The 17288-nt window shown below is 21.1% G+C and overlaps 1 protein-coding gene across 1 annotated transcript in view; it reads right to left on the reverse strand.

Annotated features, from left to right (window-relative positions):
- LOC128966497 (uncharacterized) overlaps window positions 1-13776 on the reverse strand; it is a gene marked incomplete at its 3' end in the record, with an annotated part of 36151 nt that extends 22375 nt beyond the window's left edge. The window contains exons 1-2 of the mRNA XM_054313346.1: window positions 13680-13776; window positions 1548-1708 (exon numbers count right to left, since the gene is read on the reverse strand). Coding sequence (XP_054169321.1) covers window positions 1548-1708; window positions 13680-13776 — 258 coding nt within the window. The remainder of the gene's footprint in view (window positions 1-1547; window positions 1709-13679) is intronic.
- Window positions 13777-17288: the final 3512 nt, after the last annotated feature.

Here is a 17288-nt window from a genome sequence, read left to right on the forward strand (position 1 = left end):
AATATTTTTTTTGTAAAGTTTTTTTTTTGAAGTTTTTTTTTGAAAAGTTTTTTTTAAACAGTTTTTTTTTGAAAATTTTTTTTGAAAAGTTTTTTTTTTTTAGAAAAGTTTTTTTATTGAAAAATTTTTTTTGAAAATTTTTTTTTTTGAAGTTTTTTTATTGAAAAATTTTTTTTGAAAATTTTTTTTTTTGAAGTTTTTTTTTTGAAAAAGTTTTTTTTTTGAAGTTTTTTTTGAAAAGTTTTTTTTTTGTAGTTTTTTTTTAAAAGTTTTTTTTAAAAAGTTTTTTTTTTAAGTTTTTTTTTTTTGAAAAGTTTTTTTTTTTAGAAAAGTTTTTTTTAAAAGTTTTTTTTTTTAGAAAAGTTTTTTTTAAAAGTTTTTTTGAAAATATTTTTTTTTTGAAAATATTTTTTTTGAAAATATTTTTTTTGAAAATATTTTTTTTGTAAAGTTTTTTTTTTGAAGTTTTTTTTTGAAAAGTTTTTAAAAAAAAAATTTTTTTGTGCTTACTTTATTTTTTTATATAAATAATCACAAATTATAAATTCAAGACTCAGTTATACACTGATATCTTCCACTGGCGAGTTAATTTGATGTATGTTTGAATACAATGCTAGCCTCAATCCAATGTATTCCGTACTACAGTCTATAAGACACTAATTTGTTAATTTGACCGCTTATTTGTTAATTTTTCATAATTATTTTTTTTATTAGCTTAAACTACACATTTTTAAGCATCTTTTAAGAATAAAAAATTTTAATTTTAATTACAATTAAAAAAGTTATTAACAATTTAAGTTAATTAATATATACAGTATATGTATTACTATTGCTATACAGTGTGTACATACTATTTCAATACAGTGATGTCATTATATTACATGTATTGTATGCAATAGTTAATGTTAGTTCGGGTAGTTGGTCAGAACGGGTAGTTGGTCAGTTCGGKTAGTTGGTCAGTTCGGGTAGTTGGTCAGTTCGGGTAGTTGGTCAGTTCGGGTAGTTGGTCAGTTCGGGTAGTTGGTCAGTTCGGGTAGTTGGTCAGTTCGGGTAGTTGGTCAGTTCGGGTAGTTGGTCAGTTCGGGTAGTTGGTCAGTTCGGGTAGTTGGTCAGTTCGGGTAGTTGCTCAGTTCGCGTATGTGGTCAGTTCGGGTAAGATGGTCAGTTCGGTTAGGTTGTCGGTTCGGGTAGGTGGTCAGATCGGGTAGGTGGTCAGTTCGGGTAGGTGGTCAGATTGGGTAGAGGTAGTAGTGACGTCATTGGTGTACTTCACTTAGGTTAGGTTAGGTGGAGTCACGTGATCACGTGAACCCCCTCTCCGTGACACAGCTATATGGGGGAAAGCACTGTGCTTTCCCTCATGTGAACCCTTAGGTACCAACTACTTATATATATATATATTAATAAAATATTATATACAATACGCTTAATGGCTGTAAATTTCTAATGTATTGTTTTTAAATGAAAGTCAACGGCATAATAATAATAATAATAATAATAATAATAATAATATAATATAAAAGTGATATAAAAGTCACAACACATACGTCTTGTCCATCCTTTTCCCATCTGACAGATTGGACCCTTTCCTCCGGTTTTGTGAATAAGTAATGACACGAAAGTTGTGCGCTTTCGCCTTGTATTACATAATCGCTTCTTCCGCTGTTTATGGATATGATGTGCACTTGTGTTACCGTCACTCCATTAACTGTCATATAAATTGTCAAACATTTAGTTATGATATGTTATATGCGCGCGATATCATCGTTAAAAACAGGGCTCAAGTTTTATATATAAATATACTTTTTTTTGTTATCCTCAGTATTATTATACTATAGTTTATATATAATTCTGTATACTGTTAATGTATTATATTGTATGTGAAAAAACATATTATAAAATTAGAAATAACTTTACGTGTGATATACTGTAACAAACTTCAGTCATATAATAATAAAACTACTACTGAATTATATACCCGTTAATGACATGTAATACTCTTTATTGCCAAAAGTTATGCTATGGAAAACATGCGATAAATTTTTAATACGAATTTTGTTAAATGAAAAAAAATATAAATAAATTTATTTCTGTATAAAAGTATCAGAAAAGTATTACTTTATGTTTAATACGATTATGTATTTTATGTATTATTAATTTAATTAAATTTAAACTAAGAAAAAATATATTAAATTAAATTCAAATATTACATTTTATGAAGCATTGCAAAACTAAATTTTTAATAATATTGATATTATCTTATATAATGCAATTGTAAACACTTTGAATAATGTGTTTTTTCATATTAAATAAATATAAAACTATATTATTTATAATTTTTACTTTTGATATAACATTTAGTATTTCAATTTGTGTTCAAATGACAGACAGTGTCTCTAAATTCAAATGAAAATATGATCTTTCATTTTGTGAGTAAATCTAACAAACCAAATGTTATACATTATAAACATTTATTTTAAGTTATATTTGTTATGTATATTTAATAAAACTAAAATATTATATTAATAGTTTCTCATAAATAATGTATAATTATTTTTAAAAAATAAAATAAATTCTTAATGCCATCGAATGGCAAATAAAAATAATTGCATTATTAAATAATAAGCTATTGTTTGTGTTGACAAATGCAACTACAAATAAAACAAATACTAAAAATCTTTTAAAACCAAATACTACAGTATATGTGTGAATATGTAAATATTAAATGATTAATATATGACAGAAAATGATAAATAAAACCAGTATTTGATAACAATCTTATGCTCTGATTATATAAATATATAGAAACCATAATATAATATATATATATCTTATATTTTTGTAACCTTTTTTGACTAATGATTTATATATAAAGGCTTTCAAACACACTATTTACACATGAATTGTATGTCGCTTTATATTTATTAATATCAATAATATTATTATTACTAGTTTTATTTAATTTTTAATAATAGTATTATCTGAATACTATTTTACTCGCTTATCATATCAATAATCTGTGACCCAAAATGTATGAATCAAATTAACTTTAACTTTTCAATATGTCTTTCAGTTAAGATATATAATGTGATATTTGCATAAAATTTGAATATCTTCTATAGAAATAAGTTTAAAATTAAGTTAAATAGTCTGCATATATAGAGATGGACAAATAGAAAGTATCTAATAAATTTCTCTGAGAAAGTTTCTAGAAAATATCTCAGGATTAATAATATAAGAAAATTTCTCAGGAATTACTTTCTATAGAAATTTAACTTTATTGTTATACTATAGTAATGAGAAATAATATACATTTAATATTATTCTATATACTACTATACAAAATGGGATATCTATATCTATCTAATAATAATAATAATAATAATACATATAAAATGATTATAATTATTTAATAATCAGTTTCGTAAAATTTTATTCATTATTTTATTATATATATCATAGTTTAATACTATAAATAAATTAATTTTTTACTTGAATTAATAATTAAAATACTAATAAAAATATTTAATTATTACTTGCAAAAACAATGTATTGTTACAAGATAACAAATGTCGAGAGAACAAAATTAACATGAGCATCCAATAGATTAAATTTTTTTAGAAATTTTTTAGAAATTTTTCTATTATTTTACAAATTTCTCTTTTTTGCCAACACTAACTGTATATGTATTTTATTTAAATAAATTATATATTCTATATATACGTTTTCTATCAATCAATAATATTATGTAAATATGATATAATATAATTTTGTGGTTTATAAAATATAAATTCTGTAATAATTTTATTTATTTTTTAATTTACAAATAAGTCTATATATAGCAATATTGTTTACAGTTGTTTAAACTGTAGGTTACAAATATTAATATAATAAATACGTTTCACATATAATTTTATTTGAATGGATAGTTCAATCATAAAAAGTTATATATTATATTCTAATCACAGAATCACACAAACCATATATACAAAGATTATTCTTAAATTCCGATTTATGCATTGAGACAGTCATATAAAGTACGGTAAAAAAGACATTATATTGTTGACTACCAGTGCTTATAGTAAATGTGTTTTAAATTTTACGTTTCCTTCCGGATTGTTATATGTATGTGGAGAGCGAAGAAAAGAAAGAGAGACATAAAAATTGATTTACAAAAATTTCAATTTATTTCTTATCACTAGTTTTTTTGTATATATACTGTATATAGTAAGACATTTCTTGTTTTTTTTAAAAAAAACTTTCAATCGTTACTTGTATTTCGTGAAAATGTTTTTGATTTTTTCTTTGTTTTTCATTTTCCATTCAATGAGTTATTTATTTTTTTGGTAAATTTTTTAGTAAATTTTTCGCACAAACCATATGCTTTTGTTTATAGTTAGATATAATTTCCGTTTCATATTATTAAAATGAAACCTTAAATTTATTTTTACAAAATTATTATTTGTATTTCTAAGTTTTATATATTAAAACAACAACAAAAAAAACAATTATAATTTATTGAAATAGTTTTATATTTATTTATATCTATTCTTATTATATAATATAAATATTTGTTATATGTTTTATTTATTATTAACTATTTTGTATGATTTGCAAATAAAATAATAGATTATTTCAATATTTAAATACTATAAACTGTACTGTACTTATATTGATATGTAAAAAACATGTTAAATTATTACATTTATGATTTTATGATTATTGAATTTGTTATGTATCTAAACTTTACACAACATTATTAAAAAAAATAAACAATTATTGGCTACAAGTAGACTAACCATCTATACAGATGATGTCTGTATTATACTGTGAAAATAGATTATTTGATACAAAAATAATAATTTAAGTTTAACAAATACCATAAATTGATAATATTTAAGTAATATTTTATTTATGAAATATAAAGTTTTCTAAATTTATTTTTAAAGAAAATTTATAGATTTCACTAAAATTAAAATGATCAGTATAGTTTAAAATAGTATTTTGACAAAAAATTTTTACAAGTCTATTATGAAATAAACTCAAACATAATTTATTTGATTTGTATTATGTTTTTAAATAGCAATATAATATACAGGTTTATATTTGTTTAATATTTATTGCAATTAAAGTAATTAATTTTGTCTCCAAATTATTTTTGTTTTTGTCTGCAATAAATCATAACTAATAGCATTGTTTGAATACTAAATGATAAATAGATTTTTACCTTATAAACTAAAATAAAAAATAATTTTTTATTAAGAAATATACAATACACTACTTTATACTAATTAATTATTTATAATATTTATTTTATATTATTACATATTTTGAAGTATTGTTTCATAATTAATTAAAAACATACAATAAGTTAAATAATTTTAAATTAAAAAATTCATACACTAATTATATAATATAATATTTTTATAGTTTAATAGTTTAATAGAAATACTAATTAATAATGATATTTTTTGTAGTCTTTTAAATTTAATTCAATTCAATTGTACATTCATATAGTTTTCAAATGCAATATATTATAATACTGTATCATATTTGCTTAAAATATTTATTTACTCTTTTTTTAAATAAATGTTTTTACATTAAATGTTTGCATAAAATATTAATTTGATTTGCATTATACTGTATAGAGAATTAAATTCTATTATCACTATTTTATCTATAGAAAAACATAATATATATACATATAATAGATATTCTGTACTCTATAGTTCATATAATAATATTATTACAGTATATTATACTAAAGAAGTTTGAATACAATGAAAGTTAGTTTGAATGAACACAAAAATTATTATTTTGTATTTTATTTTCATGTTTTATCACTACTTATTCAGAATGTATATACTCTCACTTTTAGGATTTTTTTAGACTCCTATTCAATAACTATTGAATTTATGTATTTTACTAAATATATACTCAAAGACAACAAAATCAAGTTAAGTATGTTAGTCAATGAGAGAGAGAGAGAGAGAGAGAGAGAGAGAGAGAGAGAGAGAGAGAGAGAGAGAGAGAGAGTTTATTATTAGCTCTCTATAATACTCAAACCAAATGATTAATTACAGAGTAAGACATTTTCAATGTTTGTCTTTTTACTGTCTTTTTTGGCCGACAATTATCGTCTGTAATGTATTAGAGGTCTGAATCTCAAATTGAATGGAAAAATAGAAAAGAAAGAGAAAAAGGAATTCTTGTAATTTATTGAACAAATATTTACACCTAAAATAAAGTTAGCGAAAGAAAGAAAAAAAAAGTTTATATCATTAAAAGTTAGGCATAAAGTCAATGGTAATTGAGATTCAAGAGTTAGAGTAAGAGTAAGTTATATAATATATATATATATACTACTATATATACTATATATACAGTATATATATATATAATGATAGTAAGGTATCAATTATTGTTGGCAACGGTCAATGTGTTCGTAAATTTCATGTCACGAGCCATGAATTTCACGTTTAATTTGCTTATATTTGTATTTTTTGTTTTATATTTATCTTATAAACAAATAGTTATTCAAACAAAATTTTGATTGTATTTTGATGCGTGTTATAAATATACCAAAGATATAAAAAAACTGTTTGTTTAAAAAAATAATTAACCAATTTTTATTTAAATTAAATTTTTAGAATAGTTTTATCTAATCAGTTAAGTAAATTTAAGACTAATAAAAATTTTATAATAATTATTTTATWTATATATATATATATATATATATATATACTATATTATCTTTATCTTTAGATAATTATTGTATTTATAAAAAACTTTTATCTTTAGAAACATTTTCAAATTAATAAAACTTATAATTGATTATTATTGTTTAGCCACCAATTATTGTTTATTAATAAGTTAGCAATTATTTAATAATTGATTTATGTATAACGGTATTGATATAATAAAAAATAATAACAATAAAACTATAGACTAGTAGTAAATAAGTGCCAATTGAGAGATCGGATTTAGGTATAACAACTCACAAAACACATGCTATTGTTTGCAATAACTTACAACTAAACACAAATTACTAGTTATTTATTTTATTTATTATCTTTTAGGGCACTATTTTGGATGTCTTAGTTTTTTTGTTGGTGTCTATCTCTCCCATATATCTTATACAACTAGGGACTCAATTTATATATATAGTAATAAATATAAATGTAATGTTTGTAATGTGTGTGTGTGTGTCTGTCTGTCTGTAAATTGTAATATTATAACACTGTTATCTCAATTGCAATATAATGGAGTGTTAGGATAAACTAAATAACAGTATATATATGTTATTATAAGCACAAAAAAGTTATTATAATAATAAATATTGTCTGCAATAAAAGGATCTAAGAGTTGACAATATTACTTATATAATGTTAAAATTGTTATTTTTTGTCAGCAAATTGTAAAAAACAAAAAAAAACAAATACTGATATCATATATTAAACAATTATATGAAATGTCATCAAATATAATAATAATAATTTATATATTTATATACAGTATATATTGAACCAAATAATTTAATTTTATTTGAAATAAAAATTTTCAGACTTAATAATAAAAATAATTTTTGATAAAATTTATTGAATAACCACTTATAAGATATATATTATAAAACTATGATTTTTTTGTTGGCATCAAGTCATACAAACATCTTAATAATATTTAGAAAAAAAGTCAAAATACATAACATAAAGCATATATATATATATATATATATATATATTTCTGAAATATAGCAAAAGATATTTATCAAAAAATTTGGTGAAATATCGTTAAATTGAATCTTTTATTGTTATGTTATAGAAGTCAGTCAACGATAAGAAGAAAAAAGTTTTTAAAAAATACTATTTTATTATATTATGTATACTGTATATCAATAATACAATACTTTTATATTAGGCAAACTCAGTGGTCGATTATGAGTATATATATGTTTGTAATAATAAATTATTTTTAAAAAGTTTTCAAAAATGTAAAGTCAATCACTAAACTATGATAAGAAAACATTGTTGTTTTCTTAAACTTTTGATTGTACTGTTAGTTCACTAAAACTATTTTTATTTTATTATTAGTATTATTATCATTAGTGTTTGATGATTACTATGACAAGAAAGAAAGAAAGAAAGAAAGAAAGAGAGAGAGAAAAAAGTTCAGTGAAGTAAAAGTTATTTCAATTATGAAAGACAACATATTTTGTGCTGAGATTCATATTTTTATACGCTTTTTATATAACAACTATAAGTATAATAGATATAAGACATCTGGTTTTGTGAAACACTTTAAGATCACACAATACTATATTTATATAACTTAGATATATATATATATATATATATATATATATATAAATCTATTGTCCATCCGTTGACTGTGCTCTCAAGTGTTGACGCTTTTAATCGATTATATAACCTAACACATAGCTACCAGTGCTTTATCATAAGCCCACTGTGCAATTTCCTCTATCACTTCAGGTGTAAGATATGATATACCAGTATATATAACATTGGGGTATGTTATTCAAAATTATATATACAATATATATAGTTTGATTGAAAATATCAATATTGCAATCATCAATTATTTTTTGGCTCAATTTATTGATATATATATAAATGTGTTTTAGTATTTAGCTGTTTGTGTATATAAATAACATCAATCATTATAAATAGCATTTTCATAATGGATTAATCTATGTTCCGTTTGGTCCTAATGGATGACAATTTTATATATATTTATATAATATTTAATTTACAATTTAATGATACATAAAATTTTATTATTAAATAACATCTTTTAAAATGAATAAAATATTTTTTTTCATTAATTAAAATAATACTTAAATCTGTTTACAGTTTCATTTGTTTCAGTTTAATAGTTTCAAAAAAGTGAATAAGACTACAATTAAAGAGATATTACAGTACATAAAAAGTTAATGGATATATAAAAACAACATTTTTACTATTATTATTATTCATATATAATTTTCAAAGTTTATAGACATTTTATCAAAACCTATTTTCTCGTATAAAATAATTTCAATACAATTTTGTTAATTATATACAAATTAACAATTTTATTTTTTCATACACATATAAAATTACAGAAAAAAATATTACTATAAATGCAGTTATTTTTAGGTCAAAGTTTATTTAAAGAATAATATGATTTCAAATGATATAAATTCTCAATAATTAGGTATTGAAATAATTCAAACAGAAATAGTTTTTTATATGCAATGTTGCATAAATAAAAATTTACGTTAATATGAGGTCAGTCCAGCACTGGTAGGTATATCGTGGACTGTTATGATTGATGGCTAATCATATGTGTCATCAATCGATTTCTTTACGCTATTTATAAAATACTATTAAAGAATTTGTGTCACAACTAGTATTTTATGTCTGACTTGCTGTACATAGTATTGAATAATATATATATATTGATATTGTATATAATCTATACAAAATAGTTTGATAATACTCAACATATCTTTATGTTATATCATATCATAGAGTATAAAATGTATCATAAATTATACCATATAATATCATATATATATATAGAAAAATATTTAATTTTACGCAAAATTTTCCAAAAACTATATAATTTCTGCAAAATAAAATATTTTTGCGACACAAAAAAAGTTTGCGATCAAAACACAAACATATATTTATATAAATATATATAAACAACAAATTGATCGCTACTCTAATTGATCTCTTTTAGTCTATCTATTGATTTTTTGCATATAATATCAAGATCTCTAAAAACAATTTTTATGCTCTTAACTAATTACAATTTTGAAACATCAAAAAATTATCAAATTATAATTTTTTAACATTTATAAACAGTATATAACTGTCATTTATAATATTGTAAAAATAATCAATTATTTGTGTCTATCATTTATTTTGTTTGATGACAATCTAAAAAACTCTATGACTGTACCAAACAGTTCAAAACATCAATGATTTTTGGGTGAAAATCTTTTAGCGTAACATAACTTTCCGATCCAAAGACAAATACAATAAGCATTAGTGAGAGTTTGTTAGGATTTAGTTGTGATTTATATATTAAAACGTTAAACAATTTTCTTTTTTTCGACTCTCTATAACTTATATTAAGTACAATATATTTTTTTTGCTTATATAACATTATTACAATATACTGGATATATATATATTTATCTTAAACTTATAATAGCATACTATTACAAAGCGTTATAAAATACTGTATATACGTTTTTTATATATCTAATGGCTTATAAATTTGAAAATCTGTTTCTAAATATTTAAACTACAGTGCATTTTCCAAATTAAAAATATTATTTATTTTATTATAATTTCATTTTCTATAATATATAAATACAATGCTATAACGACACACAGATGCAGTTTTTTTGTTGGTTATATTAGGTTTCAAACTAAATAGAAAAAAACAGAAAATCTATTGAATTTATTTTTGTAACTGATTTCTTGAGTAACAAAATATTATTTAATAAAAAAAACTATATTTTTGTATATAATTTATATGTATATTTATATTTGATATATAAATTTTTGTACGTATTGTGTGCACAAAATTTATTTAATATATGAATTGAAATATACTGTATTTGCAAATAAATAACATTTGTATACAAAATAGACACTAAAAATGGACTATAAATATGATATAAGATTAGTCATTAAAAGTGACTTTTTATGTCAAATTTTGGTCAAATTTATTGAATATTTTTATTAAAGAATGCAATCATATTATGATAATTTGATTATTAATTTTTTATATTATATTTTATATATATTATTATTATTATATAAGATATTGAAAGAATATTTATTGGTAGCAGAAAAACATAATTAATATTTTTGACATTAATATATTGACAAAATATACATTTTATGCGATGTAAATATCTAAATATAAATGTGTGGGAAAATGCAAATGTGATCATCTATTTTGACTGAAACATTATGTCTCTCCTCTCATAAATAACTTATAACTACTAATCCAAGTGTTTTAGATGTCTAAATGGATTTTTATCTTAAATGTTGAAAATATTAAGACAATGAACTTGTTTTTTGCAGTTTTTATTGATATAATTTGTCCGTAAAAAACTACAGACAATTTATTTATTGCTTTTATCACATTATATAACATACATGAGTTTGTTTTCAATTATATTAGTTTCTTATTTTTTTGTTATATAAGTTACATAATTATCTATAGTTTTTTGGGTATTTTGTCGTTTAATATTTGATACAAAACTATGAAAACATAGGACTTGTATTATCACTGTCACTGTCACTATCGGTGGAAATGGTAAATCTAATACAACAGATGCATGATATCAATTGGTATGATATGAACACTGAAATGACCTATTTTTCTGAACAGAAACCCTACGATATTTACTATTATATTATATAATTTATATATCAATATTTGTGATATTTTTGTACAATTTTTTATATTAATATACTGTATATATAACAGAACGTATTGTGCTTTTGTTGTTAAATATTTATAAACATTTCATATTTTTAGTATATTGTTATATTAATTCATTTATAAACTATTACATAATAATGATTTAATAAAATAATTTAATATGTTTTTCAAATATAATCAGAAATATAATTCAACTTAATTATAGGTATTAAAGCATTGAAAATATAATTTTATAATTTGATATATATTAAGAAAATATTTTATAATTAGGATTAAGTATTCATTGGGTTTTCTTGAAAAACATATGCCTTTTGTTTAAAAGAAAATATCAGTCATTAATCTTTTTTATACTTTCTTTCTCTTTCTTATTGAAATAACTCTATAAATATATTGTAATTTATTTTGAAACCCAAACTCATGGGGAATGAGTGAGTGAGTGAGTGAGTGAGTGAGTGAGTGAGTGAGTGAGTGAGTGAGTGAGTGAGTGAGTGAGTGAGTGAGTGAGTGAGTGAGAGAGAGAGAGAGAGAGAGAGAATATGGATTGTGCACTCAATTACTACATTATAGTTAAGATATTAGTTATGTATCTTCAAAATATATTCATTAGTAAAAAAAGTTAAGAATAACATAATTATAATAATACAATTCAATACAATAATATTTTTAGTTTTTAGTTTTATCTCACATTTTTTTTAATAAAAAATAAAAACTTTTATTTGTATTTATCACAAAAAAATCTTTTATATTAAAATCTAATTTAATATTATGTGATATACTATGTAATATTTTAACATCGTTTAAATAATCTGTAATATTATGTATTAATGTAAAAATATTGCTATATTTAAGTACAGTAGATAATATCTACTATCTACTAGATATAACATGAGTGTAATGCAAATAAAAATACATATCGTAAGCTTAAATTGTAATTTCCGGTTATATGTTAACAAAACATTTATATAATTTATATGATATGCATATAAAATATTCTTTATGTGTTTATTCACAAATATGCTAAACTATTGCTATAATATCAAATAAATATGTAAAAAATATTACATAAATGTAAATAGATGTCTAATTATTTTTTAGTTTAAATCTTTTCGATATATATATTTAGAAATTTAGATAACATTAATTTGAATTTGTTTTATCGCAAGTTAAAGATATACAGTAAATATTTACATTTGATATCTATTGAAATATATGTTAAATATATAGTCTAATTTTAGATTATATTTTAAAGTTTTAAATTAACTGTACTAGTTAATTTAAAATTCTAATTATAACAAAAAATTTCATTAATGAAAAAGGATTTTTTTTTTTGAAACAAACTTTTGTGAAACAGTTATGAGTTTAAAGAGTAATTAGATTGTTATTTAACACTCCGTTAAGTTATCGTAAAAATAGTAATAACAATAATAATACTGTAAGTAAAATGTATTTAAATTCAACTCAAATGAGTTATTATTATTATTATTATTATTATTATTATTATTATTACTGAAGTATATGTTTATGAAAACAGTATCTATGTTTTTAGAAAAAAACAAAGTCAAATGTAACCACAATTAAAGTCATTGTTATTGTTTGTATATAATGTCTATATTGTATTAGTAATTACATTTTATAACATTTAAAATAACTTTTTAAAAATAACAAAATATTTTTTGTCAACAAAAGTAAAACTTTGTTTTACTTTTTAATAGTAGGAAAAAGGGTTGCATTTTTTATTTATCTTTGTACGATGAGGACAGGGATGCAATAAAAAAGGAAATTAAAGTCAAAGTGTAGTTGCAAAAGATAATTAACTTTTTTAATACCTACTCTCTCTCTCTTTGTGTGTATAAAATAAAATGGCATTTGTGTGCAGCATATCAAGTATATTGACTTTTATTTTATTGTCAATAAAATATACTTTTTGCACAAAAGTATATATAAATATTTAAAGTATATTTTATACCGTATATTATATACGGTATATCACAATATATTAATACTAGGTTTGCATTGCGTTTTTAGTGTGTGTATGTGTGTGTGTTTTAAAATTATTATTTTAAATAATAATAGTAAATTAACTAATCTTTAAAAATTAAATACAATGAGAATACAAAAATTAACTTTCTAATGCTTTTTAATGCAATTATAATTTAATGTATTTTAAAAATATATAATTAATATTTTATAACTAATAATACAATACAAACCATTATATTGGGCGGTAATATAGAGAATCGATACGATGACAATTATAAATATGTTATAAATAGTATAATAATAATAGACACAACATTTGCAACACATTTTTTTATATATTTATTATTATTTATAATCTATTTGGTCTATTGTAAAAATTTAAAAATATTTATTTATATTTATCAGTTTTGTTTGATTGAAAATTTTGTAAAATACATTTTTGGTGATAAATTTTACACTACAAACAACATAATATTTTGTTTGTTATACACACATATATATGTATATATATATACATATAATATATATTCACATTTAGAAAGTGATGAATGAATTTGAAGACAAAAACAGTTTTAATACAATTTTTAAAGTAAACGGTTTTTCAGAGCGCTTAACATACAGTTCCCTCACATAAATAGCACGAGTGCTGAAGTCAGAGTCCCATTACTCTTCACTTTTCTCTGTCCTCTCTGACTCTAATCCAGACAACTACTGGTGTTTCACAAACTATACATTTATATATATGTGAGAAGATGTTTGAATCATGAATTTTTGCACCAAAAAGCCATATGACACACACACACAACACATTTAATAGAAAGTATTACTAAACAGAGTGCACACACATTGAGAGCACCGTTAGCTGTGAGACCATAACATTGTGTGTTTGTTTGTAAGGATGAATGGGATTCATGAGTAACGATAGACTCAGCAAATACTATAACTGTACTGTACTGTCGAGTGCGCTGACTCTCTCATGATGTGTGTGTATATGAGTGAGTGAGTGAGTGAGTGAGTGAGTGAGTGAGTGTGTGTGAGAGAGAGAGAGAGAGAGAGGAGTGAGTGTGTGTGTGTGTGTGTGTGTGTGAGAGAGAGAGAGAGAGAGAGCTCTCTCTCTCTCTCTCTCTCTCTCTCTCTCTCTCTCTTTGCCCGATAAACATAGTATACTAGTGCTGAGTCTAGCATACTCTGTAAAAATCTGTTCTTATGGTAAACCCATATCCAACAGTCCTATTCTGTAATGAAAAACCTTTTAGAAGAGAGCACTAGTGGTTATCTATCTATCCATCAATTTGTATGCAACGGTTAGATCATCGGTAGACATGAAAACAACATCCAAAATAAAGTTATCGTAAAAACATTTTTGACATATATTTGACATAAAGTTATAAATTTTAAAAAACAATAGCTTATTTTAAAAAATAATTATTAAATATTTGATTAACTCTAAGATAGAAAATTTTAAAATGCCATTAAATATACTGTATTTTTAATAAACTTAATTATAGATATAAATCTTTATGAATATTAATGATAATTCATTATAATTAAAATATTTTAGACAAACATTTTTATTAAACATATTTTATAAAAAAATACTAATAAAAATTTAAGTATAATAAAAATTATTTAAAAAAGTTTGATTTTTCAAATTAAAATTTAAAAAATATTTTTAAGTTATTATTTAGCTCATGTCTAACATCGCTTATTATATTTAGATTTACAATATATCTTAGTATATAATATATTATAATCTAAAGAGAGCATAATGTTGATCTCAGTCCCTATAGATATATTGATAGTATTCAGTATTATATTTATGTAATGGACATGAAATCTGCCGGCGCTTTCAAATTGCCGTCAAAGAGCATCTGGAAGTGTGTATCAAATAAAATTTATTTTTATCGCAAAACAATTTTTATATAAGCATATATATATACTATCAAATAAATTATATCACAAATAAATAACTATAATTTTGATGCCACAATAACATAACAACAAGAAAATATGTGGAAATAAACTAACGGTATATAAAATATTGCCTTTAAGTATAAAATTGTTGTCAATTGCTTGAGTCTATTGAAGCAATAAAAAAATTGTTAATATATTTGATTTATCAAAAGTTTTTATATATTGGATATTTTTAACAATTTAATAAAGTGTTTTTGTTATATATATATATATATATATATAGCAATATATCGTAGAAAAATATTTTACAATATATGATATATTTAAGTAAGCAAAAACATTGAGTAACATTTGTAGTAATAAATTATTTTGTATTTTTTTTAAAAAAAGATCCAATTTTTATATACAAATGCTTACAATGCAATTTTGTTGTAGTAATTATAATGATATAAATTATGTACAAATAATATACAGTTGTATATAACGAAGAGGAGTAAACTCAAGGGACAGTCTGTTTTAAGTCAATTACTAATTAGTTATATTTAGACAAAATTTGTGCAAAAATTAAAACCATTTATCAAACGCCTTATTAGGTTTGTCTAAACAGTAGATCAATTCAAACAGTTTTTACAATTATTACAGTTATATAGAATTATATATATATATATATATATATATAATTCTCACATAATTTTATTGATACATTTTGTGAATATATAAATAAATACATGAAATTACTAATCATAATACTATAGTATGTCTATATATAAAGATTATACAATATATATATAAAAACTTAAAAGCTCACCGAAAAAGGTCAAACACCTTATAATTGGTATAAAATAGTATTATTTGTTTAATATCTAAAAAAATGTATAAATAGATAATTAATTTTCTCTATTCATAAAAAATAAAGTTTAATAAAATATATAATTTTCTTAATTTTCTTATTTAACTTTTTAAAAATTTAATATTATATGATATGCACTATTTAATAATTATTTATTTAAACAATATATACTGTTCAGCATATATGCTTGTGTGTAACTAAACCTATATATATATAAATAATAATAATAATAATAATTTGAAGTTGTATTTATTAGAAAAATATTTATATCTGTATATTAATATAAATTTATAGTACTTTATATACAACATATATTTTAATTAAAAAATATTTACAAATTTAATCAAAAAGATGTTTAAAAGTTTTATTGTTTCGGTATATTTCATCGGATCTATCAAATCATCACTGAATTTGATGACTACAATGTCCGACATTTGAATATAACGTTTAATGAAATATATGGTCAAGCATTTGACTTTGAATATAATTTGATTAATTTTTTTTATTAAATATTAATACAATTATTTACATATTATAATGTTAATTTTATTTATTTTATTATTTTATTAGTGCATTTAAACTTATGTATCCTATATTACAAATTTCTATTATTAAATCAGAAAATAATTAACTTTTTAATTTAAAAGTTAGTTTACAATTAAATAATTAATTATATAAAATAAAATTTATTTACTATATTATGTTTGTTGTTTAAATAAAATTAATTTAACTTTAATTGCTTTATCACTAATATTATGTGTACATTTATACACATTATGTATAACTTTACATTATATATAGTAAATAACACACAATAACTAAATCACAAAACACTATTCAAACTCAAGCGAACCACTCATACATTTAAAGCTCACTCCTGTATCTTAAACATTATATTATCTACTTTTAAATTTTAATGTAATTTTTATATATTAAATGTTATTAAACAAAATATTAATAATTTCTGTCACAATTCAAATTACAACAATAACAGTAGTTATAATTTAAATCAAAATTGACACACATTACAGTAAAAATGCATTATAATCAATATTTAGTTATGCAATTCATAGTT

This window comes from Oppia nitens, unplaced genomic scaffold, assembly GCF_028296485.1.
Source record: "Oppia nitens isolate AA-2021 unplaced genomic scaffold, nextdenovo-longstitch-racon4-pilon3 scaffold1_pilon_pilon_pilon, whole genome shotgun sequence".
NCBI classification, from domain to species: Eukaryota; Metazoa; Arthropoda; class Arachnida; order Sarcoptiformes; family Oppiidae; genus Oppia; species Oppia nitens.